Source organism: Salvia hispanica, chromosome 2, assembly GCF_023119035.1.
Source record: "Salvia hispanica cultivar TCC Black 2014 chromosome 2, UniMelb_Shisp_WGS_1.0, whole genome shotgun sequence".
NCBI lineage: Eukaryota > Viridiplantae > Streptophyta > Magnoliopsida > Lamiales > Lamiaceae > Salvia > Salvia hispanica.
This window is the reverse complement of record NC_062966.1, coordinates 36,458,795-36,486,503: the sequence shown is the minus strand read 5'-3', so window position 1 is coordinate 36,486,503 and position 27,709 is coordinate 36,458,795. Positions and strand designations below refer to the sequence as shown.

The window sequence follows — 27,709 nt, the reverse complement described above, 5'->3', positions numbered from 1 at the left end:
AATTAAGAAAATAATAGCAAAATCTTGTTTAAAATAAATATATTAGCAAATCAATTATCAATGCAACCAGTCAAATAGATAGGACGAAATGTGTCAATAGTCATTTGTCTTACTGTGGCCTGTGATGCACTAACAACTGCTCTCTTTACTAACTAGTATTACTATATTCGAAATTTCAAATTTATTGACCCACATCTTACTAATAATATATGTCTTCTTTTATTAATATTCAACAGTTGAAAAACAAAATTAAAAAATTGCTAAAGCTATGAGGGTTTTAATGTAGGGGTATCAAGAAAATCATACTTTCAAAGAAAATTACTATGTTCAAAAGATGTTATGATTGTTATTATTATGTATTTTATTTTGATTTGATTCTTGTATTGGAAGATATTGATCCAAATAAGTTAAAAGATGAATGGTTTGTAAGAGAAAAGAAGAAAATTTGATAAAAGGAACAAGCCTGCACATGCAAGTTCAATTATGGGTGCAAGTAACCTACACGATTATTTATATCATTAATTTAGTAAATCAGCAGTTGTTGTTAATTATCCCTAGTAATATAAAGAGATGGTCCTAAGTCATACCTAATACATTTATTTATTACAATATCAAAAATTTAAAATTATTGCCAGGCTGCTGAGAAAATGCAGAGAATGTGGGCAATCATTTGTTACAGCTTTTGACACATCATACATTTTTTTTTAAATCAGTAAATAAGTGGATACATGTAAGATGAATAAACAAAATAATAGTAGTATTTCCTAATTTAGCATACTAAGGCAGCATTATCTTGAAACCTAGTTCCTACTTCTACTTGCTTCACATCTATTAATGTTTGTTTCCTTAAAAAATCTTTGCAAGAATCCAGTAGATGTTCAAGAGCCGGGTTTTCGGACCGGTGAAGAAGAACGCTTCCTTCGCGGACGAGCTCGTGGAGGGCGCGGTCCGGGAACCGGTGGGCATTCTCGATCAAGAGCTTCGACCAGGACTTTCTCGAGAAACCCTGTGATTCGATGGAGGCGAAGTTCACAACGTAAGACAGAGCAGCCGCGTAGTCGCCCTGCTCCAGCCTCGTGCAGAACATTTCTGTGACGAGCAGACGAGGGGGAGGCCGTCCGGTTTCCACCAGGCGCTTCCACGTCATCTCCAGAATCGATTCCTGGAAAAGATCAAACAGTCTCACATCAAATAAGCAATGAAATGAAATACACTTTGGCTGATGCAGTGAATACCTTCCCGGCATGGCGTGCTTCCAATATTAGTCGAAGGTGGCGTTTTGCGTTGAAGTGGTGGCCGTATCTCAGCATCTGTGCGTAGACAAACTCAAGATCCTCCCACCTTTTCTCTGTGGCGCATGCGTCTAGCATCGTGTTGAACGTGTAGATATCGGGAATAACCCTAACTTTGTAATCTTCTTCGCGGCGAATAAAGTTGCTGTTGTCCAATAGTGTTAGAAACAACTTTTTAGCATCTTCAAACTTTCCATGATCAAGAAAGGCTTTGAGCATTATGTTGCAAGTGACTAAATTTGGTGAACAGAACTTCTGCATATGATCGAAGATATACGCTGCGTTTTCAACGTTGCCAGACTCCACACAAGCTTGCATTAAACCAGTGTAAGTAACCACAAGTGGTTTATTTGCAACTCTGCAGATCTTGTCAATCTGCAGAAATGAAACGAAAACGAGGAAACAAAACCCCAGAGTTAAATTCTGATAAGTCCCACAGAATAATAGCGTAAAATGATCGCTCGTGTGCTAAACTCACCAAGTTGCAAATCAAAGTTTATAACGTGTATGGAATATACGTACTTGTTTTAGTGCTTCACGACACCTTCCTGCACTACAAAGGCAGCGAGCAAGGTCATAATAGAGACCAGCGGTGCCAACTATCCCTCTTCTCTCCATTTCATCAACAGCCATTATGGCCTCATCGACTTTTCCTTCCTTCCATAGAGCATTTATGAGAACTACAGACAACAGGGAAAAGGTTTACAAGCTGATACATATGATGCAGCAGTACACGGTAAGGGTTTTTCAGTCAGTTACCTTTATAAATTAGAGCGTTCGGTATATATGATTTCTGCACCTTCTTGAAGAAATCGTAAACTAAGTTATACTTGCCACATGCCAACATGACCTGCTCCAACAGAGGCATTTTAGTACCTCCGAATTGAATGTTTGTATTTTCCTAGAATTTTCATTTTACTTGTGAAAGAGAAAAAAAAATGTAGCCATTTTTAGGCAGCGTCTCAGCAGAGCCAAGCCAGATATAACTATGTCCGGCTTACCTCCATAACTAGTCCATACGTTGTGCTTGAAGGTGGTTGGTTCTGTTCGCTTAGTTGCTGCAGAACCCAAAAAGCCCCTTCCCATTTCTGGCGCCGAACACAAGCATTAAGCACCTATATTACATAATAGCAATGCTACAAATTAAAAAGAAAACACATTTGATGCAATATAAACAAATACGGAGAGCATAAAGATGCGTAGTTCCTAGATGCCCCTTACAGCGTTATAGACAATGACATCTGGTTCGAGTCTTGGATCCCACTTTGCAAGCAATTCGGTTTTGAACTTCTTTCTGGGAGGCGACCTCATGGTATCTATCACGTCAAATAGTTCCTTCATATACCCTGCTTGTCCAAGAGTGACAGCTATACAATGATAAGCTACTATGTCCGGATAGGTAGCCATTTGCCCCTACACGAAGTGATCAGATAGAAATCAGACGACAATGTAGCTATCCGTATATATTAGGCACTGATACAAGCATGCATAGTACAATATTTTTTTACCTGCATCCTATAGAAGAGATTCAGAGCCTCTACTGGCCTCCTCGCCTTTCCAAGAGCATCCAGTGCAGCAGTACAAATATATCTAGAAAATAAGAACTTCTTTAGAAGAATCAAAATAACAAACGATCCACGAAAATGTCAATACGAAACCAAAACAGTGTAATTCTGGAATATCATTCAACTAAAACTGATTTTCTGCATTACATTTGGTTTCTCTCGAAAACATCACAAGCTAGAATTAAGCATTTCAAACGGAATTCCTCTATACCAGAAGATACCTCGCCATCACATTGATCAAGGTATTCCCTTTAGACTTGTGAAGCACTAATGGCTTCTCTTTCTTAACCATCTTATATCCACAAAGGAACAAAATAATTACTTCAATATAGTTGCATTTCCTATGGATTAGGCACAATCTAGTTAAATCTACATGAATACAACTTGTTACCAAGAAGCCATCAAACAACGAAAAAGATTGTATCACAATAGGCTGTAAATTGAATGTGCAACAACTTGTGATCATGGACAAATTACCTTGGCCTGTGACATTTGAAGCGGTCGCGAGATTGGAGCCATTCAATGAGTTGGAGCACCCGCTTCCAATTTCCTAACTTACCTAATATCTGAACCAGCCTCAAAATAGAATGATCCGAGAATCTAATTTGTGCACTTCGCATCATTTCAGAGAACTTCCACTCGGGGATGTCAATGTCTGCACCATTCAGACTGTAAAAGTAAACTACTTTATTATGAGCGGAACAAAAGTTGCCGGTATACAACACTCAACACAATTTGGCACACTCGAGAGAACGCAGACCACTTAACTGCAAAATGATGTCTTACCCTAAGGTCCAGCACATAGAAACAAAATCAGCATAGAATGTTAAGCACACACTGATCTAAGTCCTCCAAAGGTGACACTAAGTTCCTAAACATACAATTCTTACCATGCACCATCTGCAAACACGGTAATTGCAAGTTCTACTTCCCGAAACTAAGTTGTGCCTAGTCGTTACAATTCATAGTCTATTGACACAATATATATTCTTAATCCTTAAGGTACCATCTGCTACATAACTATAGATTCCATATAAACCACCACCTCCCTGAGGAAAATCAATAAACAGAACAAAGTTATCATATAAGTGGCACCCTGCAGAATTTCATAGTATCATCCAATTATGCAACAATATTACATTTCTGTCTAGCTCCCGCTAAAGCAACAAACCAAAAACAGATCCGGTTCACAACGAGCTTAGTAGAATCACCTAATTAATTACTTAAGCATCTTAGCAAGACTAGCAATAAGAAAAGAAATGACACTAAGCATATATATTTGCACATAACCAGTTGATCAAAACTCACTATCCTCAGTCCTCACCATTTAGCAAGCTTCTGTATTCTCTCCTCCATGTCTACCCTTGTCACTCTTGGCTTCCCCAAAGCATCATCGCCCAATTCCAACGGCTTAAACGCATCTCGTTCCGCACTCAACGACTCACTCTCACTGCCATCACTTATCTTCCTATTCCGCATCAAATCCCTATCTCTATTCTGCCTATCATCCCTTTTCGTATCATCTTTACACCACGCCCCTTTCTTCCCCTTTCTCGAATTCCCTTCAGCTGCAATCACCTCATCACCGCTATTATCCTTTTCCCGCACAATTCTCTTCACACTCTTCTTTCCCCTCGGTGTATCGCCGCCAACACTGCTACTACCGTCACTACCTTTCAGGGTTTGGTATTTCTCATTCTTGAGAAACTCCATCGCCTTCAAATACTCGCTGAACGACGGCGTGAACTCAAATTCCTTACCGAAAACAACTCCATCATTCAAAGCGCTTCTCACCGAAACTATCCTCTGCTTCTCCCTCCTAAAAGAAGCAACAGAAACAGGCCTCCACAGCGTCGGAAATCCACAAGGAAGCAACGAATTCCGGCCCAATTGAAGAACTTCAACGGCGGATTCAGACGCTGACAAACCACCAAGCATCTCGATTTCTTCAATTTGACATGACAATGTAGATTGTGAGCTAATCTCGGCCAATATTAATTCACTGAGGTTTGGAGAAGAAACAATTTTAATGGATGAAAAGATGAGGTTTTGATGAAGATTTTCGCGGTTGCAGTAAAATCTGTAATCGGTAGTTGGGGAGAAGAGTTGCTATTCATAAATAACGCTTTTAGCTATAATATAATTAGTTAAGCTCTGTATTAATTTCATGATTAGTCCTTGAATTAGCATTAAAGCTTGAACTGGATTGGTGGGGTGCGCCAGGCCCAAGCAGTAGTGCAACGCATGGGCGACGCGCGAAGGCCCAAGTAGCAAGCTACTTTGATGGGCCTTCCCCCTCAAAAAATAAATTTAATATCGTGTAGACCGATGGTCCACATATCAGATATTAAACTGATAAGAACAGATACTACACTTGATCTTAGCCAAAAGGCCGAGAAAGGTATGAGTTCTAAAGCTTAGGAACTTCTCCTTTTATAGTCCTCTCACCCATACTACTACTATCTTCTTTCGATGTGGGAATATAGTAGCTTTGTCAAATTCCAAACGCCTATCTTATTTTTCAATGGAGCTTGATATAAACAACTCTCTCTGTCTCTCGTTCTTGATTATTGCAGCAGCAGAGGCATCCACAACAAGATCTTGCATCAATGAATCATGCGATGAATTTCATGAAAATCTGTATTTGACATTGATGCTAAATTACTCAATACTCCTGTCTGTTGTTCAGTTCAAAGCTGTCCTTCAAAATTATTATTGCAGTTCATTCAAAAATTGTAGTATTTGAAATTAATCTCATTGAGTTGAATTTTAATCGAGATTAACATAAATGAAACTTGATATTAGTCATTTTACATTATTATCCTTTCTCATTTTATTTCCTCTACTGTGCTTGGGTTTATGCCTTATGGAATAATCATGTGGTTTTACAGTTCATTGTTGCGAAGCAACACAGCTTTTGCATTTATGCTTAGCTACAGTTTAAATACAGTAGTACGGTTTTTAAAACGTTTCGATCATAAAAACATTCTCAGTCAAGCCATAGTCGGCCTTGCATCGCTAAAATGACGTCGTTTTGCTGCTGAGACCACGCATAACACTAACAAACACAGGAGAAGTAGCAAAGAAAGATTGACACAGCGTCCATCGACATGAAAGATGGTATATTGCATTAACTATACACAAGACATGACATTGTTCGAGGTAGATTGCTCTGATGTCTACAACAAGGAAGAACCAAGAAATGTGCAAAAATGCACTCTAGTAAAAAAGGAAAACTGAGCAGGCCTGTATAACTCTCTGCCTACCTTTGTATACATGCCAAACAAAGTCGCCATCAAAATAGGCAAAGCTTTTAAGTATAAAACTTAAACAATTTACACCTTTGGAATATACACAACTCCATAATATGCTGATACAAGTTTCTATCTGCTTCTCAACAGGTAACACGACAAGGGGTTGCTTGTATGGCACATGCACGTCAGGGATCAAATTCTACCGTGAGTCTGGATAGACGCGAGTGTTGTGACTACTCTCCTTGCTGGAAGAAGGTATAACCCGAGCCAGACTCGTTTTTTGTTACCTGCATGTAGTGTTATACCTTCAGTAACCTCTAACCAGTTCCATAAGTTGAAAGGCAAGATCAAACGGTGTTACTATTGTTACTCTTTACATAATTTCTTATTGTGATCTAAATAGATATTATCTGAAGAAAACATAAACTACATAATATGTATCTCTGAGCACTCTGTAGTATCTAATTAAGAAGGCTAAGTTACATAGTCCAGAAACATGGTGTTTAAGTATATAAACGGCATTGCAAATCAAGATTGTCAACTTAAAAAACTTCTCAAGGAGAATATATATATTAGAGGCTCAGTAAAAGAAAATCACACCTCATTCATTCGTGATGATCCAGCAGGAAGAACTGGGACAAGAGAGCTCCAGAGAAGGGGGTCAGTTAATGGGTCGATACTGCTGTAGTTGGTCAGAAGGGGAGCGGACAGAAGAGGGGCCAACTGATATCTGTGAATAGGTAATCCTCCGGTTATCCCATATGCAACATCATGTCTCTCACTTCCAATATCATGGCATGATTTCTCAACAGTCTTCCCAAGTTCAATTTTATCAATGTTGCTTTTGTTTTCATTCTCGTCATTCTCCTCCTTCCCTTTATTTTTTGTGATTCTCTCCTGAAGGCTCTTGTATGCTGCTGAGTTCAACAAACTACTCATGGCAGATATCTTTTTATGGTTCAATCTTTCTGGAGGGACACCAAGTCGTGGCATTTCATAGGGTTCTGTGGGTTTGGTAGACCGTTCTAGGGTTTTCAGTTCACTAGCGACAGCATCAGAACCCCCAGGATTTGTCTCATCTACTGCTTTTGACTGGAAATCAGTCAGACTAGATTTACTTGTACCCCACCATTTGATGTAATTTGTTAAATCAATCTTCCTCTCAACACTATAAACACCTGCATTGTCACTTCCTGTGGCTGCCTCATCACCTGCACCTTTAACAGCAGCACACTTAGACCGGCACACAAATCATTTGGAAAATTAATAAACAAAGCATCTTTAGGCATAAATTCGGATTTGAACTCAGCAATAAGACAATTGTATCCTATTCAAAGCCAGTCTCACCATAAAGTGCATTACTGTAATCAGCTCCAGGAGTGCGGCCGAATTGAGAATCCCATCGACTACTGAGAAAAGAATTTACAGAAAAAAAATCACTAAGTAAAGAATGATGGTTGGACCCAATACCAGCTAATCTTGTCAAAAACGTGTAAAATGTACCTGGAAAGGGGACGATATTTGGAGACACCCCTGGAGAAACCACTACTCTTCCTGCAAAAGATTTGGCATGTAAGAATCTGAATTCATTTAAGAACGGACACAGCAAAAATCCGATATTGACCTCCTAAGTGATGCTAGATAATCCTCTCGAGAGAGGTTTTGCATTTCCTCAAGGTCCCGTGTATAATCTGTGACCTGTGCAGCCATATCAGTTTTTAAGGAAATTAAAATGCAATTGCCACAAAGTTAGTAGTTCGTCTACCCATAAACATTATTACATGTGATAAACGAAACCATCTACTCCATTGCCATACCAAATTATATCCTGAGTCAGAAACTTCTTACCGGAAAATTAATAAGCGTTCCAGGACCCCAGTATTTAAGAGCAGCTAGATCATAAGCTCTTGCTGCAGCTTCCTCATCATCATATGCACCTATAGCAGTTTCGGATGGAAAATATCAACACAGGTCTAAATCCTTTTCTGCTTCAATACAAAAAATGACCAGATTGCTTACCCAAGTAAACTGCACAATCGACCATGCAACAGCATTTGGTTTCCCAGCAATGATGCAAAGAGCAAAAACAGATAGAAAAGATTATCAGTTCACAAAACAGACACATCAATTAACACGCATTAATTCACCTTGTTTTCCTTTCTTATTTTGGTTTTGATTCCAGGTACTTTTATCCCATAGATGTGCTTCATAACGACCAGTCCAACGATGCCTAATTTGGCAACAATAAAACCGCAATCAAAAGCTTAATCAACGCCAAAATAATGATTAAAAATGCAAAGAATTTAAGCAATAAAATGCATTAGCCATCAGCTTCAAACGATGCCTAATCTCACAACACTAAAAAGCAAAACCGCAATTAAAAGCTGAATCAACGAAAAAACAATGAATTAAATGCAGATAACTGACGCTTCACTTCATCAGCTTCAAAACCTGCCCTCGCTCTAAACAGCAATCATAAACAACACTCCTACTCCACGAACTTCAGAAAATGCATCAGATTAACTCAATCCACCACAACAACATCCAGTACAAGCAACGAAGCTAAGTGCAAACCACATGTTCGACGAATTATAAATACCTTGTGACTCCTCGATATATGGAGCTGCGTTTGCCGGCCGTGCAAGGAGGCATTCTGCTGATTCGCTCTTTCGCCGTGCAGCCTCTCTCCTTCTTCGCTTTCTTCAGACCTCTGTAAAGCAGAAGATGATCGGGCGGCGGGCGCGCTTCGGAGCTTTCTCCGCCGCCAGTCTCCTCTGGCTTGGCGGCGTGCTCCGACGAGGAGGAAGCCATGGCGATCACGGCGATCCTTGTTGCGGCGGGAGAGAGAAATTCACTAGTAATCGCTGGAGAGGGGAGAGAGATTTAGAGAGTGTGGATTGTGAGAAGAGAGGTCTGTGGTATTTTTGCACCGAATGAGGAATTCTACAGAGCAAGGAGAAGAGATGGGAATGACAAAAGTGCCCTTGGGTAATTTCCGGTGATTGCTGCAATGGATATGATTGCGCGAGGACATTTTGGAGATATTGAAATTGTAACGGCTACGAGGAAACATCTTACACCTGTCACGGTGGTCATCTACAAAAATCATCATGTTTGTGGAATAGATGGTTGAACGGGCCGAGATAAATGGGCTTTTGTTCGGCCCGATTACAACCTAGCTTCATTTTATTTGCATATATAAATTGACTGATTGAGGATTGCATTAATTTGGTAACTAATTAAAGTGCTACTTCATTTGTTAACTAAATCAACATTTAAATAAAAATGTCAACAATGTGAATACGTAACACAAATTTGTCGGTATTTATAATATGCAACATAAATTTGTTCATATTACATTTTTAAGTATCATAATTGACCTATTAATAATACTCATACTTAAGATATATTACAAATAATTCGATATAAGAGAATTAGTTAGTGTAAATAATGTTGTCATGAAATCTTTTGATTTCATACTGAATTGGCGGGTGTGTTAGTCTGAATTATTCCCTTCGTCCCATGAGAATATGCACTTTCTAATTTTTTTAAAAAAAATTCTCCCTATTGAGGTGAGATCCATTCTCTATTCACAATATTTCAATTACTTTTTTTTTCTATTTCTCTTTTACTTTATTAGTTGTGGATTAAATCTCATGTCCAACCAAGAGTGCATAAACGGATGAAGTATTTGATTTATTGGCGAATATTATTGTGAATTATTGGAAAATAAAATAAATATTATTGTGAGACAACATACTTTGTAATGTATGTATATGACAAATATATTAGATATCGAATCTATCAATTATACTTCACACACCTACCACTGAATTACCCACCTTCTTCATATATTTTCAAAATCAATTATAAGTTTTAAGCCACGCATAAACAAGTGATGTTTGTTGCTAATCCAATATTTAGTCAATTTATGGAATGCAATATTTCAAATTTTTGGATGAATGTATAATTTGTTAGTCAAACTTATATTGTCATATAAGTTGTTTGCGAGTCAATTTTAATTTTCAACTGCGACATAAGTTTTGAATTTAATCATATTTTTCTATAAACAATAGAAGAGTGTGACGGGCTGAAAAAAGATGAAAAAAGAGAAAGCATGTCAAATTCAACAATGACACGACGATTCTTGAAAACGTGCCTTACGAATTTGAAAGTCAGCTTCATGGGGTAGTTGGACTTGGATTTAACGAAACTTTAATGTATCAAAAAATTGAAATCTCATCAATATCAATATTAATTAAAATTGAAAAGTAGGAGTACTAATAGTGGAGTAATAGATTTATATAATTTCTTAATTTATGTACAACTCCATATTAGTAATATATTCGATCGTTGTTTTTTTAAAGGAGTAATGTTTTTGCAGCTAAACAATTAGCTTTAGATTTTAACTGTTTGGAATAAATTTTCAAAATTATATACTATAAATTCTTAAAATAAGAAAAAACAAATTAATAATCATAATATTAATCTCTATTCATAGACAGATAGACTCAAAGTTAATGGAAAAAAGCAAATATACTAAAATTATTTATACATTGATTATATTAATAATTTATTATTATTTGTTTAAATATTTATTACTAAAAGAATTTTGTAGGAGTACAATTGAGTGATGGCAGCAGTGGTAGTTTTTTTTTTCCCAACGGGTGAAAATCTAAGCCCCCTTCGTTGGTAAGTGGTGACACCGAAAATCATTACTATAATCTTTCTATTTTCTATACACTCTCTCCGTCCCAACTTAAGAGTCCTCATTAATTAGAACACGAATTTTAAAAAAAATGAAAAAAATAGATTAAATAAATTAATGAATATTGATCCCACTTATACATACTACTTTTATAATAATGTTAGTGGAATAAGTTGATAAAATGTGGAATTTAGACTCTTAAATTAGGACAGATGAAAATGACAAAATAAAATTTTTAAATTGAAACAGAGGAAGTATTGGTAAAGGATATAGAGAAAACATAATTAATACATTTATTAGCTGAATAAAGTTCATAAGATATATAGAAAAATCTACTGAAAATAAAAATAGACTAGTTTTATAAAACGATGAAAAAAAAAACTATCTACAGTATTTTAATTCCATTATAGAGCGGAGAATAGAATACTGTACTTTGCAACTTTATAAACCAAAAATAAACTTAGATACTAGTAATAAATAATTAATCAATAAATGGCGAGTGGGAATCAAGGTCACGTGCATACATCTTGAACAGAACGTGACCGCCAGCAATCCGCGAATCGTGGTGGGATCCAATTTCGAGATTTTCACCTCATTTTGTCTATTTCATCATTATTATCTGTCGTGTTTTAAAATTAATTAATTGTAAAATTGTCCACAATCTTACAATATCATATATTTAATTGAATCGATCAGGATTGCTAGCTAATTTATGTATTTAAGTCTGTGACGTAGCTAGCTACTATACACTAATAAGTGTACTAAACAAAAGAGATCCAATCGTGGTGGTATAAAATAATACAAACCGCGATATCATTAAAATATTGCTACTCCTTTTTACATTGTGATTATTGCTAGTGAGTGTGCATAGCAGCATAGGCATCTTCACCTAATTTAAAATTAAATACCAAGATTAAAATACTAAAGAAAGTGCATAATTTAAAGCATATACCATAAGAAACTAGATGGCTAGAAAAACTTATTACCAAACAAATTGGGGAATGTTTCATTTTCAGTGCTATCTTTACAGCTCATTTGTCACATAAATTGATGTAATTTACTTTAAAATTGACAAAAATTGTAATTCATTCATATAAAAATAAAATTAAGAATTATTGGTGCTGTGGAAGAAATAAAAAATAAGCAAGTTAGCCGTTAAATACACATGGCTTGTTTGTTTCTTTTAAATAATCATGTTTATTACTGTTACCACATGTAATAAGAGTCTGTCACGAGACACGATCATCATTTCAAACACTATAGAACCTGATTTATTATTGATTTTACTTATTTTTATCACGTGATTAGTTATTTTTCAAACACATATTTGGAGAAAAAAATAGTAGTACCTACTAAATAGTTACAATAGAAAAAATAAATAAATAAATAAGATAATAATGTAGATAAATTCTCTTTTAATTCTATCTCTTACTTTAATTTTTCTCTACTTTAACTATTTATTACTATTATTATTTTCACGAAAAAAAAGCTTAAAAGAAAATTATTAGTACTGCAAATGACTTTTGTGCTGCAATAAAATGCCATAGCACACCTTAATTATTAAGTATTCTCTCCGTCTCAGATAATTCGATCCAATATTCTATTTCGGGCCGTCCAATATAATTTGTCTTACTTCACTTTTATCATTTTTAGTAGTGAACCTCATATTCCACTAACTCATTCATACTCACATTTTATTATAAAACTAATACTTTAGAAGCAGGACCCACATTTCACCAATTTTTTAAACTCACTCTCCATTAGATTTCTTAAAACTTGTGGCGAATCAAAGTATCCTAAATTATCTAGGACGGGGGGAGTACTTTAGTAAAACTAGAGCACAATGAATAAACTTCATTTTCCAAAAATACCCTTTCAAATACGTTATATTTTCAGTTTTAAAGCTTATATTTCACATTTAAGTACCCACTCATTTTCAATCTCCACACTGTCTCCTCTCACCACTGAGGTACTCTCTCTCTCTCTAGCTCTGATTTATGTAGTAGTCTTGCTATTGGTGGGCTTTCAATGCAGGTTTAGAGCTTCAATTTCAATAATTTTGCTTCACTGTGAAATGGCGATGGTGCTTAAGAGAATAATAATGTTGTGATTGTTCGGAATATTTTTTAGAAACGGCATTTGATTCATTTCCTCTGTTGCAATCTGGTTAATTTGAGGCTTCTGGTGTTGATTTGGTGTGTTCCTTGTGTTTATGCGCTTGATTGCGAATAATGAGCTGCATCCGTGCTTCATTTGCAGATCTAGCTAGTTCATGCATGATTTTACATTACGGTCACAATAAGTGCATTTCTCGAGCTGCTGAATTTGGAAAATCTCCTTTTTGTTAAAGAGATGAACCTTTCTGCATCCAAATCTGACTTCTTAAGGCATCTTTTTTTTTTTTTACTATACTTGATAAGCAAAATCCAATACAACTTTGTGTATTGCACTTGAAACAAGGCGATTTTTTCAAAGAGATATGTTACACACAAACATGATACATACAAAAACGAGGTGCTTTAATTGACATCAGAATTTTTTTTGTTCATTTTGAGCGGAAATTATCAGATTTTGAGTGTGTTATTATCTGTTCCTGGATTTCACAAAATTGAGTGCGTCAATCTTGTCCTTTGTTGTTTTTTGACCAAGGCACAGTCAAGCTTATGATTGAACTGCTTTCTCGATTTTTACCGAAATAATGCATATGCTTTGATTTTATTAGGATGAGTCGACTTTTTTCAGACTCACTATTTACAAAATTATTGTGGCTTTGAACTGAACTAAATTGGATTAGATATTCCTGTTAATTTAGCTGTGTATTTCCATCCCACATGAATGACATAATTTCCTTGATTTTACACCTCAATTTTTTTGCTGTTTACAATCTATTGATATTCTGATTCTGATTGATTTACCTCATGAAATCTTTATAAATGCTGCATTGGAACTTATGCTTGTTCATTTCCTGTTACAGCAGTGCTTGTCATTTTTCTCACTAATACTTTTTTGAATTTCTGTAGGCCTCTACTTAACCACAATGTCAGATCTAGAGGCCCCTCTTGTACGCCCCAAGCGGAAGAAGATTTGGGTGGACTACTTTGTCCAATTCCGATGGATAATAGTGATCTTTGTTGTCCTTCCGATTTCGTTCACGCTGTACTTCCTCACGTATCTTGGGGATGTGTGGTCTGAGTCCAAATCGTTCAAGAAGCGTCAGCAGGAACACGACGAAAATGTCGAGAAAGTTGTGAAGCGACTCAAGGAGAGGAACCCAAAGAAGGATGGTCTAGTCTGCACGGCTCGTAAGCCATGGATTGCTGTTGGAATGCGCAATGTGGACTACAAGCGTGCTCGCCATTTTGAGGTCGATCTTTCTGCCTTCAGAAATGTTCTGGAGATTGACCAGGAGAGAATGGTAGCCAGAGTTGAGCCTTTGGTCAATATGGGTCAGATTTCGAGGGTCACTGTCCCGATGAATCTGTCTCTTGCAGTTGTTGCAGAGCTTGATGATCTTACCGTTGGAGGTCTGATCAATGGCTATGGTATCGAAGGAAGCTCCCATATTTATGGCCTGTTCTCCGATACTGTCGTGGCTTATGAAATTGTTTTGGCGGACGGCCGGTTGGTTAGAGCAACAAAAGACAATGAATACTCTGACCTCTTCTACGCTATCCCATGGTCTCAGGGGACACTAGGACTCCTTGTTGCAGCTGAGATTAAGCTCATCCCTATCAAGGAATATATGAAGGTAACATACAAGCCTTTAGTGGGTAATCTTAAGGAGCTCGCACAAGGTTATATTGATTCATTCGCACCAAGGGACGGGGATCAGGACAATCCTGAAAAGGTGCCAGACTTTGTTGAGACCATGATTTACTCTCCGACCGAAGCTGTCTTCATGACGGGTAGATATGCTTCAAAGGAAGAGGCCAAGAAGAAGGGAAACAAGACCAACAGTGTTGGATGGTGGTTTAAACCGTGGTTCTACCAGCATGCTCAGACTGCACTGAAGAAAGGCGAATTTGTCGAGTATATCCCAACGAGAGAATACTACCACAGGCACACTAGGTGCTTGTATTGGGAGGGGAAACTCATTCTTCCCTTTGCTGACCAGTGGTGGTTCAGGTTTCTCTTTGGTTGGTTGATGCCCCCGAAGGTCTCTCTTCTCAAGGCTACCCAGGGTGATGCTATTAGAAACTATTATCACGAGATGCACGTCATTCAGGATATGCTCGTCCCGCTGTACAAGGTGGGAGATGCTCTGGAATGGGTCCACAGAGAGATGGAGGTACATTAGTAACTAGTTTATTACCTTTCTTGCAATTTTGATGTTATAAGTTTTTATTTATGCTAACAAGGGAATGCTGTATAGGTATATCCAATCTGGCTCTGCCCACACAGGCTGTACAAACTCCCAGTGAAAACCATGGTGTATCCCGAGCCAGGATTCGAGCTACAGCGCAGACAGGGTGACACCCAGTATGCTCAAATGTACACTGATGTTGGAGTCTATTACGCCCCCGGGCCAGTCCTGAGAGGTGAGGAATTTGACGGGTCTGAGGCAGTCCGCAGGATGGAGACCTGGTTGATTGAGAACCACGGTTTCCAGCCACAGTATGCTGTGTCCGAGCTCAACGAGAAGAACTTCTGGAGAATGTTCGATGCTGGCCTCTACGAGCATGCCAGGAGGAAGTACGGAGCTGTGGGCACCTTCATGAGCGTGTACTATAAATCGAAGAAGGGCAGGAAGACGGAGAAGGAGGTTCAGGAAGCGGAGCAGGCTATCTGCGAAGCGCCGGATGCTGAGGCCAATTAAAAACACTGCGAATGGTGGCTGTTGTTGATGTTGAAATTCGAGTAGGATTGTGTTGTTTCCCTCCCTTTTTGTCTGAGTTATCGGTTTTTGCTTTATTTATTGAGATCTGTAGTTTGCTATGTTTAACTCTGTAGACTTTGATTTGAAGTTAGGAAGAAGTGCTGTGCACTATCCCTCCCCTATTATTCCATCCTGTGATGTTACTCTCACCTAATTTATTGCAGGATATTGGTTTTTCTTTCTTTACTTTGAATTCTCGGTCTTAAATAAATTTACAGGCCTAAATTTCATTGTGAGGTTATTTTATGTTCTGTTTTTAGCTTGGTTTATCAATCCAAAATTCACATGTCAATGTAGAAATGAAACCTTCACATATTGAATTGAATACATACAAATATTAATCGCATGTAATGCATATAAAAATATAAAAGGAATTAGTTGAGTAACACATATTGAATTGAATACATACAAATATTAATCGCATGTAATGCATATAAAAATATAAAAGGAATTAGTTGAGTAACACATATTGAATTGAATACATACAAATATTAATCGCATGTAATGCATATAAAAATATAAAAGGAATTAGTTTATACTCATTGTCTATGTAAAATGGTCTTATTTTTCATTTTGGTCGGTACATTAGAATTATGCCCTATTTATTTGTAGTGTATGTTTCTCTTGTAAGTGTCATATGGAGTATTTCACTAATCAAACTTCCAACCATTTTGTTCTGTCTATTTCTTTTAAATTTTTACCGATTTGTATTACTCCTAACTAATATCATGAGTATCATTTACTATCATGATTATTTTTCGTGGTGGAGAGTGATTTGATAACTACTATGAAATGGGGTAACTTGGTTAAATTATCTTCCAAAACCACAAAAATCAGAAATCTTAATTTGGCAATTCTATATTTTGTTTTCATTTTGTAACTTAAACTATTAATGCCAGCTAATCATAACCGACAAAACACTCAAATTGCCAAGAACAATAATAAAAATGTGACCGTTAAAAGCTGAACGTTGAGCTTTGGAAATTTCCACTCTTCTTTATATCCATGAAATAGTCCAGTTCAGCTCAAACACTCTCTTCTCTATATATAATCCAAGCTCAATAAATCACACACAATTCATTGACATTCTATCTCTTTGTCTCTGCGATGGGGATGGTGATTGTGTTGTCTTTGCCTTTGATTCTGTTTTCATTACTTCTAGGATTTGGGTGTTATCTTTTCGGAAGAGCAAAGGGCAGGAAAGAAGCATACGCTACCGCACAAATTTTCACCGCACCAGCTCCGCCGCCGGGAAGCGTCAAAGCTCCTCATCAGCCACTACAACCCATCTTCAAGCCCGACAATTCTGCTAATGTTTAGTGTGAAATAAATGGTATACATATATGTTGATTTGTGGTGAAATTCAAATCTTTTTGTACGTCTTGTATGATCAAATATTATTTTTATAATTGTTTGTTCAAATAATCACATTTGCCGGTTATGTTCTCCACTATTTAACTGTAGTTCATAAATAAATTCATAATATTCTACAAATACCAATTTTCTATAAAAATAAAGGAAATAACGCATTAGTTAAGTGCGACGTTACTTCAGCAAGCTTCCGTATACAGCATAGAGCATACGCACGGCAGTTGGTGGCGGCCTGATCAACCAAAAGCCAATCAGGCGGCGGCCGAGTTCTGACCGGCCGACGACGTCGTATGCGAAAGTTCCGTTTCTTATACATTTTATTTCACAATTATCGATTTCACTAAACCCTAAGTATCAACAATGGCTGTAAAGCTCAAATCTCGCACGATTCTCGAACCCTTCGCACAATCCACCGTCGACTCCGGCAGCTCTCCGATCAAACACGCCGCCCTTTCCAAGCTACCCGACGACCTATCTTTGATTTACATCGGCAATATCTCCGGCGTCCTGTTACTCTACTCGCTGCGAACTTCGCAGGCTTCCCCTCCGCAACTAGCTTTCGTGAGACGCCTCGCGCTGCCTGTCAACGGCTCGTTGAGTTTGATCCTCCCGCTCGCTCACATCAGTAAAGTCATTGTCCTCATTGATGGATACATGTATCTGATTGACTCTGATTTAGCCCAATCGTCTAAGAGAATTGCTCTTTTCAAAGGAGTCACTGCTTTTTCTCGGGAATTCCGAAGTGGAAGCTATGACTCGTGTGGTCAAGCTAATTATGTGCATAGAAATGGCGATAGTAACGATTTGAAGAGTTTTTTCGCCGTAAAAAGTTGGTATTGGCAGAGTTGGTTTTGGGTGTTTCTCAGGTGATATTGAAGGAGATTCAAGGGGTGTTTGATGGATGATGTTAATGGTTGACAATGTAGGGATTGTTGTGGATGTGGCGGGGCAGCCAGTGGGAGGCAGCTTGGTGTTTAAGGAGGCTCCCGATTCGATTAAGGAAATAGGAAGTTATGTGGTTGCTGCGAGGAATTTGACGTTGGAAGTGTATCACAAGAAAACGGGATTCTGTGTTCAGAGGCTTACATTTGGGAATGGAGGTGCAGGACAGTGCCTGCCGGCAGACGAGGACATTACAACTAGCTTAAAGGTAAATTTAAAGCTTGAAATAGTGATTGAACCTTGAGTTGAATGCATTACATGCCACTGTGAATCATAGATGATGCTCAATTTTGATTTGTTTGTATGTCTATTGTTTTTCATATCATGTTATTCTGTTTAGATCATTGCATCAGCTGTATACAGTAGATTGCCTGATCTTGTAGGTTATTTGTTACTGAAGGTTGAAAAGTGATGGATTTGGGAACGAGTTTCACGTGATTGCCAATTTTAACTGACAATTGAGTGTCGATTGCTTTATTCCCGATGCTTAGCTTGTTGTATTGTGTCTTATTTTTTGTATTGAAGCTGATCTTCTACTGGAGAGTTTCTGGAGAAGAACAAATCAAAGATCTGCTCAGGAAAAAGAGCTTCAAGGAAGCCATCTCCTTGGTTGAAGATCTAGGGAATGATGGTGAAATAACGAAGGAGATGCTCTCGTTTGTCCATGCACAGGTGGGATTCGTGTTGCTATCTGATTTGCATTTCAAGGAAGCAGTAGATCATTTCTTGCTTTCAGAAAACATGCAGCCTTCTGAACTTTTTTCCATTTATCATGCCAGACCCAAATTGCTGGACGATGCTGGTGTGTCTAAATTTCTTTCTACTTGTGTTTATTGCACAGCTCAACATGTTTCTTTTTTTGTCCGTTTGAATGTCATACCTCGATCCTAGTCTTACTCATTAAAACTTACCACTTGTGTCCATGTAAACATCTGTTTCTTTTGTTGTGTTTGTCATGTTATTTGAGATGGCAATTACTTACATACAATAATTTGTTTGGATGCAGGTCCCGAGAAACCGGTATTGGGGTTTGCTTCCTCCTCCAGCACATCTTGAAAATGTAATAGATGATGGACGGAAAGCTATTCAAAGAGCTCTTTTTCTAAAGAAGGCAGGTGCAGATTCTGCTGTTGATGATGAGTTTCTTCTACATCCACCCACAAGAGCTGATCTGTTAGAGTCTGCCATAGACAACATGCTAAGGTGTATCTAAATTCCTGTTAGTAGCTATTTGATGTTCACTATATGCAATTTCATCCGAGGGCCATAGTTCTGTTTATGAGTATTTGAGATACTTTGGTTTCTTATTGTATTGCATTGTGAGCTACTCTAGATCTGGCTAATTTTGTTCGTCCAACTTTCACTGATTTGCTGCAGATATTTGTACACATTTCGCAAAAGAGATCTAGCCATTTCTGTGAAGGATGGGGTTGACACTCTTCTGATGTATCTTTATAGAGCTCGAAATTGTGCTGACTGCTGATAGTGTGAAAAGGCTTGCTTCTTCAGGGAACTGCTGTGTTGTGGACTTGTGGTAATGATTACCTTTTAATTCTCCCTCGGTTGAATGAGATATCAATCATGGACTGATTTGTTATGTTCTTATATGGTAAATAATGAGGGAAGATTGATCATCAAGGCTGCTTAGTGTTTGGTGTCCGCATGCTTGAATGGGAACTAGTTCTTATTGCTGCAAACTTTTGTGATTCAACTAATCATGCTTTGTGTTAATAATGCATAAGTTTTACGTATATAAATTCAAATTACCATCTTACCTAAACAATGACCTGGGAATTCAATGGGCAGTGTAGGAGGAGCTAGAAGCACTGCTGAATGTCTCTGGGCATATTTGTAGGAGGTTCCGCCTCGTGCAGATCAATGATGAAACCACTTGCGATTCTTGCCATGCTCAGCTCGGTACGAAGCTGTTTGCAACGTACCCAGATGATGCCGTTGTATGTTACAAGGTTTGTTGTTTCCTCCTTTCTATAGTTTATGTTTCAATTTGAATTTTACCTTGTTTCCTAATTGATGGACACCTCTCTTGCCAGTGCCACCGTCGTCAAGGTGATATCTTACTCAAGCCCGGATGGCTGGTCACTCATGAAATGCTGAATAACTAGATGAGTCGCATTCATTTTCAGTCATTATTTTGCTCGGTTAGTTTCACTTACTCAGACTTCGGGACTTCATCGTGTTAGCCGTCACCCCATCTACTGCTCGAAATCAATTAATTAGTTAAAAGGATGAAGTATTCGGCCTTCTCCATGTGTAAAACTCCATTTGAGTTAATTATAATGCTGAAAATTTACTACTGCTACTACTAAAATTTGCATTAGTATATTTTTTTTGTTATAGTCGGTGTTTGTATAATCTTGTAAAACTAGCAAAATTATTGTATTTTCTTTGCAAGCATTTAATTCTTTTCTGCCTTTTGTTTTAGTCAATAACTAATGCAGATTGATTTATGGAATAAATTCGATTAAATATAATACTACTATACTTGGATGTAAGTAATCCTACATAAGATTTTGGGATCTTTAAACTTGTGGCGGCAGCACGACTCCAGTTCGGATAGATGGAATCACAACTCCCACACCCAATCACAACTGTCCATGTCAGCATCCCCTTCCTTACACAATCTAACCCACCTTATCCTCTCCGAACCACTTCTCCCAAAATCTAAAAATTCATCTCCTTCCCTTCATAATCTGCAACACACACTCACACATACACACATTTTCAATTCTAATCTAGAAAAAAAAATGTCACTCACAATCCCCACCACCCTCTCCAAATCCATCTCCACCCCCAAATTGGGCTCCTCAAAGCCGAGAGCCGCCGCCATAGTATGCCAAGCTAACGCCCCCAACCAAGAAGACTCCTCCACCACGGCGTCTCAGCTCAAAGCCTTCTCGGCGGCGCTGGCCCTCTCCTCCGTGATCTTCTCCGCCCCGGTGCTCCCCGCGAACGCCGACATCGCCGGACTCACCCCTTGCAAGGAATCCAAACAGTTCGCCAAGCGCGAGAAGAACGAGATCAAGAAGCTCCAGGCGTCCCTCAAGCTCTACGACCCCGACAGCGCCCCGGCTCTCGCCATCAACGCAACCATCGAGAAAACCAAGCGCAGGTAAATTGCTCGGAAAAATAAGCTCTTAAACAGTTTATAAACTAGACGTCCGACTTTGATTCGGTACGAATTTTAAAAAAATTTAAAGAAAATGAATGATAAGAAGGCAGTGGAACGTGGTTCTTAATCGCATTTACCAAAAATAATAAAAGCGAAATGAATTTGAGAACCTCCCATAATACATAAAAATATTGGTCATATAAATAAGATAGATGTTGCATGTTAATACGGAGTAGTAATTAATTTGCAAATATATGTACTATAATTTGTTATTTTTAATGCACCCTCCCTTTATATATACTTGTTTTCTAGTAGTTCTTAGATGTGTCAAATGTATACCTTTGTTTTAATAAAAGACAATGAATTTGATCTCATTTGTGAATATATTCTTATGTAACTTTTTGACTGATCATCTAGTATTAATAAATCATGAAAATAAATATGAAAAAGTAAGGAATTTTATTAGTATATTAATTTTCTTTTCTGATGGTTTTCCAATCCTAGTAAATATTTTAAACAATCTAATTCGTTAATTTTGTATCATAGTTTGTATCATTAACGGCTGAGTTGTGAGCGTAGGTTCGATAACTACGGGAAGCAAGGGCTCCTGTGCGGCGCGGATGGGCTGCCCCACTTGATCGTGAGCGGCGACCAGAGGCACTGGGGTGAGTTCATCACCCCAGGCATCCTCTTCTTGTACATTGCCGGTTGGATCGGGTGGGTCGGGCGAAGCTACTTGATCGCCATCAGAGACGAGAAGAAGCCGACCATGAAGGAGATCATCATCGACGTTCCCTTGGCAAACAGCCTCGCCTGGAGAGGCTTCATCTGGCCCGTTGCTGCCTACAGAGCGTTCGTGACCGGAGAACTCATCGATCCCAACGTTTAGACCTCTGTTTTCGGGTATTTGTTGTTGGATTTGTTTGGGTTGATCTTGCTTTGGAGCAATGGCTAATGCTGTTGATTGTTTGTTTTGATGTAGGTGAAGATGGTTGAGGTTAAGGGGTTATGTAGTGTGGAGAAAGTCTTGTATTTATACATGTAAACTCTGTTGTGTATTTGGACTTGTATTTGGAATCATTAATTAACCAAGGAATTCATGAGGAATGTGTTTGCTTATTTGGATTTTGTTATATATAGAAGTGAAGGTTAATTGGATGATTAGTGGCGTCTCATCGCATGTATAGTGTGAAATTTTTTATCCTAAAATCGAAATGGGACAATCCGAAATGAAATATTATTCGAGTAGATAAAGGGGCCAACATTTGAATTTGCAGAAAGAAGAAACTATACTACTATAGTGAGTCTACAAAATCATATTCATAATCATAATCATAATTAATAATAATAATCATAATCATAATTAATAACAATATGAACAAGCCCAGATTGAAAAAAAGTAGTCATAGGCTCTCATAGCACCTATGTCGGGTGTGTAGCATATCATTTTTCTATATATAAAAATAAATAGCAATTCTAGTTTGGGTATCTAAGTGGACGACCACATGGACTCTCTGAAGGTCGCGTGTTCGACCGCTCCCGCATCCATGTCGTAACTCGACGGCTTGGAGTGGGACACGAACGTATAGGAAAGCTGCGAGCCGCTATAATTAGGGCTCGTGGCTTGGTCTGACGTGGCCTGCCGCACCCTCAGGTGCAGCATCTCGGCCTGAGTCAGGGCGAGCTGCTGCCTGAGCCCGTCTATCTGCTGCTGCAGATAGGATATGGCTCCTACGCAGCCGTAGACCGGGTCCCGCATCCTCGCGTTCGCCTCATACACCAGGCTGCTCACCGCATCGCCTCGGTGCTCCTCCGGCAACTCCTGCGGGCCGGGCCGGGCCGGGCCAGTATGAGTATAGTAGATTAAACTAATAAAAATTTGACCAATTCCAAACTAACTTACCTGAAGCATCTTGCTGACGTTGCTAGCTCCGAACACCTTGTGCACGCCGGCGAACTTCCCCGGCTCCTCGGCCGGGAAATAAGGCGCGAAGACGCAGTCCCGTGAGCACCTCCGGCGGAGGAGCTTGCAGGCGGCGCACGGCGAGGAGGCATTTTGTTTTCTGCTCACTTCCATCTATTTTTTCCTAATTACATGATCAAATTTTTTTTTAATCAAAATCAATCAAGAAAAAGTTTGTGTGTGATTAAAGCACTAATTGGGTTTAATATAAATCTACATGGAGAAATTGAGACAAACAGATAGTTGGTGTTAACGTTCACCAAAAAGTGATTAATGAAGAAAAGGAAAAGATTAAGAATTTGTGAAAGTGGGGAAGAGATTAAGAGAGTAGGTTTATTTGAAGGGGTAGAGAGAGTACTTTTTATAATGGGACTTGCAATTTTGTGGGGCCAAATTTGTGGAATTCTATTTCCACCACTTCGAATTTTTGTTGAGATTTCTTTTAATATAATAATAATAGAGGTATGCAGAAGTTCTTGATTAATTAACTATGATAATTGAGAGGTTGGTTACATTTAATTGTCAAATTTATTTTGCTACATGGCATGTGCAACTACTAATAAATTAATGAATAATTTTATGATTGGGTCTATTCAAAAGATTTAGGCCGATTTGATGGCACGTGTGTGTGTCTTTGGACAGATTTCATAACGTAAAAATGATCGTTAAGTTTGTTGGTATTTAAATGCAACTAATGTTGGACTTCTTTTTAAACGTTAGGTGTAATTTAAAATTAGAAAATATATGAGATAATATGTTTGTTTTCATAGACATTATGAGTATGTGGAGAGCATGTGAGACTTAGTAGAAAAAGCTATAATTGATGAACAAGTAGCATATTAATTAGAGGTTGATAATATATCATCTTTGTTCATATATATCTTTTTTATTTCTCATCTTCTTTTCTTTTTAGGGAGGGGATAAGAGAGATCAATCATTGAACATCACATCTCCTTTATTTACTTTGGTTTTGATTGTATTTTAATGCACATAGTTGGAGTAAATCAAATCACAAATTTGGAGATATAAAAGTGTCTTCCAAATAAAAATTCACATTTAACTTCATATTAGTAGTAGATAGCAAAAGTATGATTAGCAAAAGCCACTAACCAAAATAGCAACACTAAAAGTTCCTAATCAAGATGTTTAGTTCTAAAAATCAACAAATTAAATATTGATACAAATCAAGCAACCACTATATTGCACAGAAGGAAAAATCAAATCAATAAGAGTGGGAATTAAGATAGCATTAGATGTTGATGTCAATTCATTCGTCAATGAAGTGCAATTAAAGGCACTGGCTTCTAATTCACGAAGATACAAAATTAATCCTTTCATTATGCAAGTCCTAATTTAGTCCAAATCCCCAAAAAGTAATTCTAATTTGAATATTCTAAATCAACAATGAGATAACTAGAGAAACATAAATTATTCCAAACTTGATTTGGATAATATCAATACAATTTCTTTTGGGGTGGATATGGGGTGATAGATCCTAGGCATGCAAAAGAAAGTATTAGAAACATCTCAACTTTGTGTGCTAACACAAGCACGCCTTAAAATAGTCTTTTTTTTTTTTTAAGAAAATGTGTATACTCAAGCTTAAGACTTTTGATAATGGGTAGATGATGTGTCCAATTTCAAGATGGTTATATTTTTCAATTATTCCACAATGTAGAAAAAGGTGACCAATTTCAACAATTCTGTCTAAAAGATATATTTGATCAATTGATTATTGATCCATCTTAAATGCCAAGGTGGTAGCTTTGTTTTGGTAAAATAAATAACACTAAATTTGACCTAACTCAAACTAGTAAAGGTTTGAGACTTGACATTTGGGGATTACTTATTGAGCTTTATTCTTAATTATACTATATTTGGTTGCTTTCTAGAATAAACAAAGGCATGTGTACATTTGATCAAAATAAGCTCTATATTCCTATCTACCACATTTTATTGGTAAATCATCACAATCAAATGTGCAGGTATAATTTAGAAATAATGTGTACGAATCGATTATTAATTAAATCGCATATAAATGAAAGTTGGATTTAGTAAATTTATTAGTGATGTCATGGAAATTTTGTTGTCTATGATTCTCAAATTATATTCAGCTGTCCCTTTGATTATAATTTTCTTTTTGTACGATGTAGACAGAATGTCTGCCTCTTGCCGGAAAGAATTTGATTAATGAATTGACTAATTGCGCCATAATTTATATCAAATCACATTTATAATTAAACTAAGTAGTGGTAAAAGAATCTGATTTCTAATTTTTTTTGTTAGTTACTCCCATATATTAAAAATTCAAATACAGATAAACACAATGTAGACTTAAATGCCACTATTAAAGTACTATAACAACTACTACTATAGTCTATAGAGTAGTATAAACACTGAGATATATCGCACCATTTAATTAATTAGTTAATACTACTAATTAACTAATTTTATGCCACATGCTTACGTAGCACTATATATTATAGATTACATATTCCTATCTAAATATTCATAGTATCAAAATTTGAAATCTGATATAGTCTTACATCATCATTCATCACTCACTCTCCATTATAAAATGTGTACTATACAAAATAAAAAAACAAACAAAAAGAAAAAGAGACAAACACAAATGTATTTACTTTTAAAAAAGTTTATCTTCTATGAAGATAAGATACGTTGAAATCGCGACGTTGAAACTACATGTTAAAAATAAGCTACAAATTTCCACTTCCTATTTACCTAATACCTGAATTTTTAGCTGCTCACAATTAATTTATTTGGACGTGAAAATAAAATTTAATTACTTCCAGAGCAGTTGAAATACCTCACTAATTTGAACATAAATAAATGCTAATAAAATTAAACATTAATTTAATTGCTTATCAATACGTATCCCCTTTTAATTGCTGTAGATTAACTCTTTAAATTCATTTTTTTTTCACAATAAATCAATAATAGGAGTTCATATTTATAGCAAATGCCGCGAGTATATAATAGTAGTAATTAGCAATAGAAAGTGTTGCATAGTGAAGTGATAAAGCACCATCAAATTAAAGTCATCAATTAGTAATCCTTCTTTTTTGTCTTTCACTAGTACATTCTTGTGCTTTAAGATTAATTTTGTTTCCTTATTTCTTTATTTCTTTTAGGAAAAAAGACTGCAAATAAATATCACAAGACATGATAGTCCCACACTCTCTTTATGCTTTGGAAATTCTTGGAAGCATGGCTAAATTAATAAACACTAGTGGATGAATAATAAATTTTTAAAGATTGCTTTATGATGGATATCAACGTAAGACATGCAGTAATCAAGTTATTTGAACTGTTTCTGTTGACACGAAATTTATAAAAGTTTTGTTTATTAATTTAGTGAACATAAAATAGTAAAGTATTAGCAAGAAGTGCAAGTGAAGTTGGCGAAAGAATAAAATAAGAAATATTTGAGATAAATGCCTCAATCGCGACTCAGTTTGAAATAGAATACGATTCAAGAAGCATAGAAAGGAGAAATTACAATAATAACACAAATAGAAATGAAAGATTTTCTCTTCTTCTGCAATGATTATATTCATACGGATTATAGGAATAAAAAACGAACGCTTTCGTTTGAAATAAGGCATTGACAATGTGAAGTATATATGGTTGGTCAATATAATTTTATGAAATCGGTGGCAAATCTCGTCTTGTGAATTTCGAGATGATGTGTTGTCCAATAAACTTAAGGGTAAAATTAAACTACTAAATGAATTGCAAAAGTCAAATAATGGACGTTTTTCATGTTGGTGCAAGACTTCGTCACTAATTTTCAAAATTTAATTAACATATAGTACATGTGACTTGTGAGTTTAGGGGTCTCTAGTCCAATTGTATGATTTTATTCAATTTGAGTTAGTGCCACTAATTGAGAGTGTCGTTTAATCGCTTTGAATTGTACTATAGTTAAATTACAGTCATGTCTAGATTTGTCAAATGGATTGAATTAAGTAAGCGCAATCGAACCAAGGCATGACTCAGAAGTGAATCGAAATGACTTTGAACAAGAATGGTTATAATCGGATCGGTTTTTTAATTCACATCAATTCGAAATACAACCTAATCCGGACTCATATAAAGTTCACTAAAATTAACTCTATATTTTAATTCTTTATATCGTAATTTTAATTTAATTTAATTATTTCTATCTATTATAATTTACCAAATCCCTCCCTGCAATTCAATTCCTCCGCAATTCAAACTAAAACAAATACTTATATCCCTAAAAAATTGTTTTAATTTAATACTCCATCCGTCCCAGATAATTCGTCCCAATTTTCCATTTTGGTCTGTCCTACATAATTTGTCCCACTTCACTCTTACAATTTTTGATAGTGGACTCCATATTCCACTAACTCATTCCTACTCACATTTTATTATAAAACTAATATATAAAAGTAGGACTCACATTCCACTAACTTTTTCAACCCACTTTTCATTACAATTTTTAAAATCCGTGCCCGATCAAAGTGACCCGAATTATCCGGGACGGAGGGAGTATAACTATTACTATATCAAAGCTTCCTCTTCTTCCTTTGGCACACGACCCACCGCGGCCCGAATCATTTC

The 27,709-nt window shown here is 36.8% G+C and overlaps 6 protein-coding genes, 1 non-coding gene and 1 pseudogene across 10 annotated transcripts; 4 read left to right on the top strand and 4 right to left on the bottom strand.

Moving 5' to 3' along the window:
* Positions 1 to 581: 581 nt before the first annotated feature.
* Positions 582 to 5,259, bottom strand: LOC125207955 (pentatricopeptide repeat-containing protein At1g30610, chloroplastic-like). Its single transcript, XM_048107478.1, has 9 exons — positions 4,182 to 5,259; positions 3,335 to 3,526; positions 2,801 to 2,882; positions 2,514 to 2,705; positions 2,294 to 2,407; positions 2,052 to 2,142; positions 1,815 to 1,972; positions 1,236 to 1,667; positions 582 to 1,162 (listed from the first exon to the last, which is right to left on the bottom strand). Exons 1-9 carry the CDS (start codon positions 4,793 to 4,795, stop codon positions 770 to 772), a joined length of 2,268 nt encoding a protein of 755 aa, XP_047963435.1. The 5' UTR covers positions 4,796 to 5,259; the 3' UTR covers positions 582 to 769.
* LOC125208683 lies at positions 5,067 to 5,262 on the bottom strand. The gene has a single exon (XR_007174166.1). It is a non-coding gene; the product is annotated as a U2 spliceosomal RNA (small nuclear RNA).
* Positions 5,263 to 5,962: 700 nt separating this feature from the next.
* On the bottom strand, positions 5,963 to 9,035 carry LOC125207237 (AP2-like ethylene-responsive transcription factor At2g41710). 4 transcript variants are annotated; one of them, XM_048106498.1, is made up of 9 exons: positions 8,711 to 9,035; positions 8,259 to 8,341; positions 8,131 to 8,139; positions 7,960 to 8,048; positions 7,736 to 7,809; positions 7,615 to 7,665; positions 7,459 to 7,520; positions 6,712 to 7,322; positions 5,963 to 6,398 (listed from the first exon to the last, which is right to left on the bottom strand). In XM_048106498.1, exons 1-9 carry the CDS (start codon positions 8,920 to 8,922, stop codon positions 6,345 to 6,347), a joined length of 1,245 nt encoding a protein of 414 aa, XP_047962455.1. In that variant the 5' UTR covers positions 8,923 to 9,035; the 3' UTR covers positions 5,963 to 6,344. The 4 variants fall into 4 exon arrangements, with proteins under 4 accessions (XP_047962455.1, XP_047962456.1, XP_047962453.1 ...); XM_048106499.1 differs by having other exon boundaries at positions 7,459 to 7,517; XM_048106496.1 differs by having other exon boundaries at positions 6,712 to 7,328; positions 8,711 to 9,034.
* A 3,704-nt stretch (positions 9,036 to 12,739) lies between these two features.
* Positions 12,740 to 15,881, top strand: LOC125205922 (delta(24)-sterol reductase-like). Its single transcript, XM_048105135.1, has 3 exons — positions 12,740 to 12,788; positions 13,840 to 15,107; positions 15,192 to 15,881. The coding sequence occupies exons 2-3, from the start codon at positions 13,857 to 13,859 to the stop codon at positions 15,633 to 15,635; spliced, it is 1,695 nt and encodes a 564-aa protein (XP_047961092.1). The 5' UTR covers positions 12,740 to 12,788; positions 13,840 to 13,856; the 3' UTR covers positions 15,636 to 15,881.
* An 847-nt stretch (positions 15,882 to 16,728) lies between these two features.
* LOC125204603 lies at positions 16,729 to 17,136 on the top strand. Its single transcript, XM_048103308.1, has one exon. It carries the CDS (start codon positions 16,803 to 16,805, stop codon positions 17,013 to 17,015), a length of 213 nt encoding a protein of 70 aa, XP_047959265.1. The 5' UTR covers positions 16,729 to 16,802; the 3' UTR covers positions 17,016 to 17,136.
* A 39-nt stretch (positions 17,137 to 17,175) lies between these two features.
* On the top strand, positions 17,176 to 20,131 carry LOC125206898 (annotated as a pseudogene).
* A 580-nt stretch (positions 20,132 to 20,711) lies between these two features.
* On the top strand, positions 20,712 to 22,302 carry LOC125204601 (photosystem I reaction center subunit III, chloroplastic). The gene is made up of 3 exons (XM_048103305.1): positions 20,712 to 21,138; positions 21,718 to 22,041; positions 22,121 to 22,302. Exons 1-2 carry the CDS (start codon positions 20,774 to 20,776, stop codon positions 22,025 to 22,027), a joined length of 675 nt encoding a protein of 224 aa, XP_047959262.1. The 5' UTR covers positions 20,712 to 20,773; the 3' UTR covers positions 22,028 to 22,041; positions 22,121 to 22,302.
* A 178-nt stretch (positions 22,303 to 22,480) lies between these two features.
* Positions 22,481 to 23,442, bottom strand: LOC125204602 (LOB domain-containing protein 4-like). The gene is made up of 2 exons (XM_048103307.1): positions 23,042 to 23,442; positions 22,481 to 22,960 (listed from the first exon to the last, which is right to left on the bottom strand). The coding sequence occupies exons 1-2, from the start codon at positions 23,213 to 23,215 to the stop codon at positions 22,628 to 22,630; spliced, it is 507 nt and encodes a 168-aa protein (XP_047959264.1). The 5' UTR covers positions 23,216 to 23,442; the 3' UTR covers positions 22,481 to 22,627.
* Between the last annotated feature and the right edge of the window lie 4,267 nt (positions 23,443 to 27,709).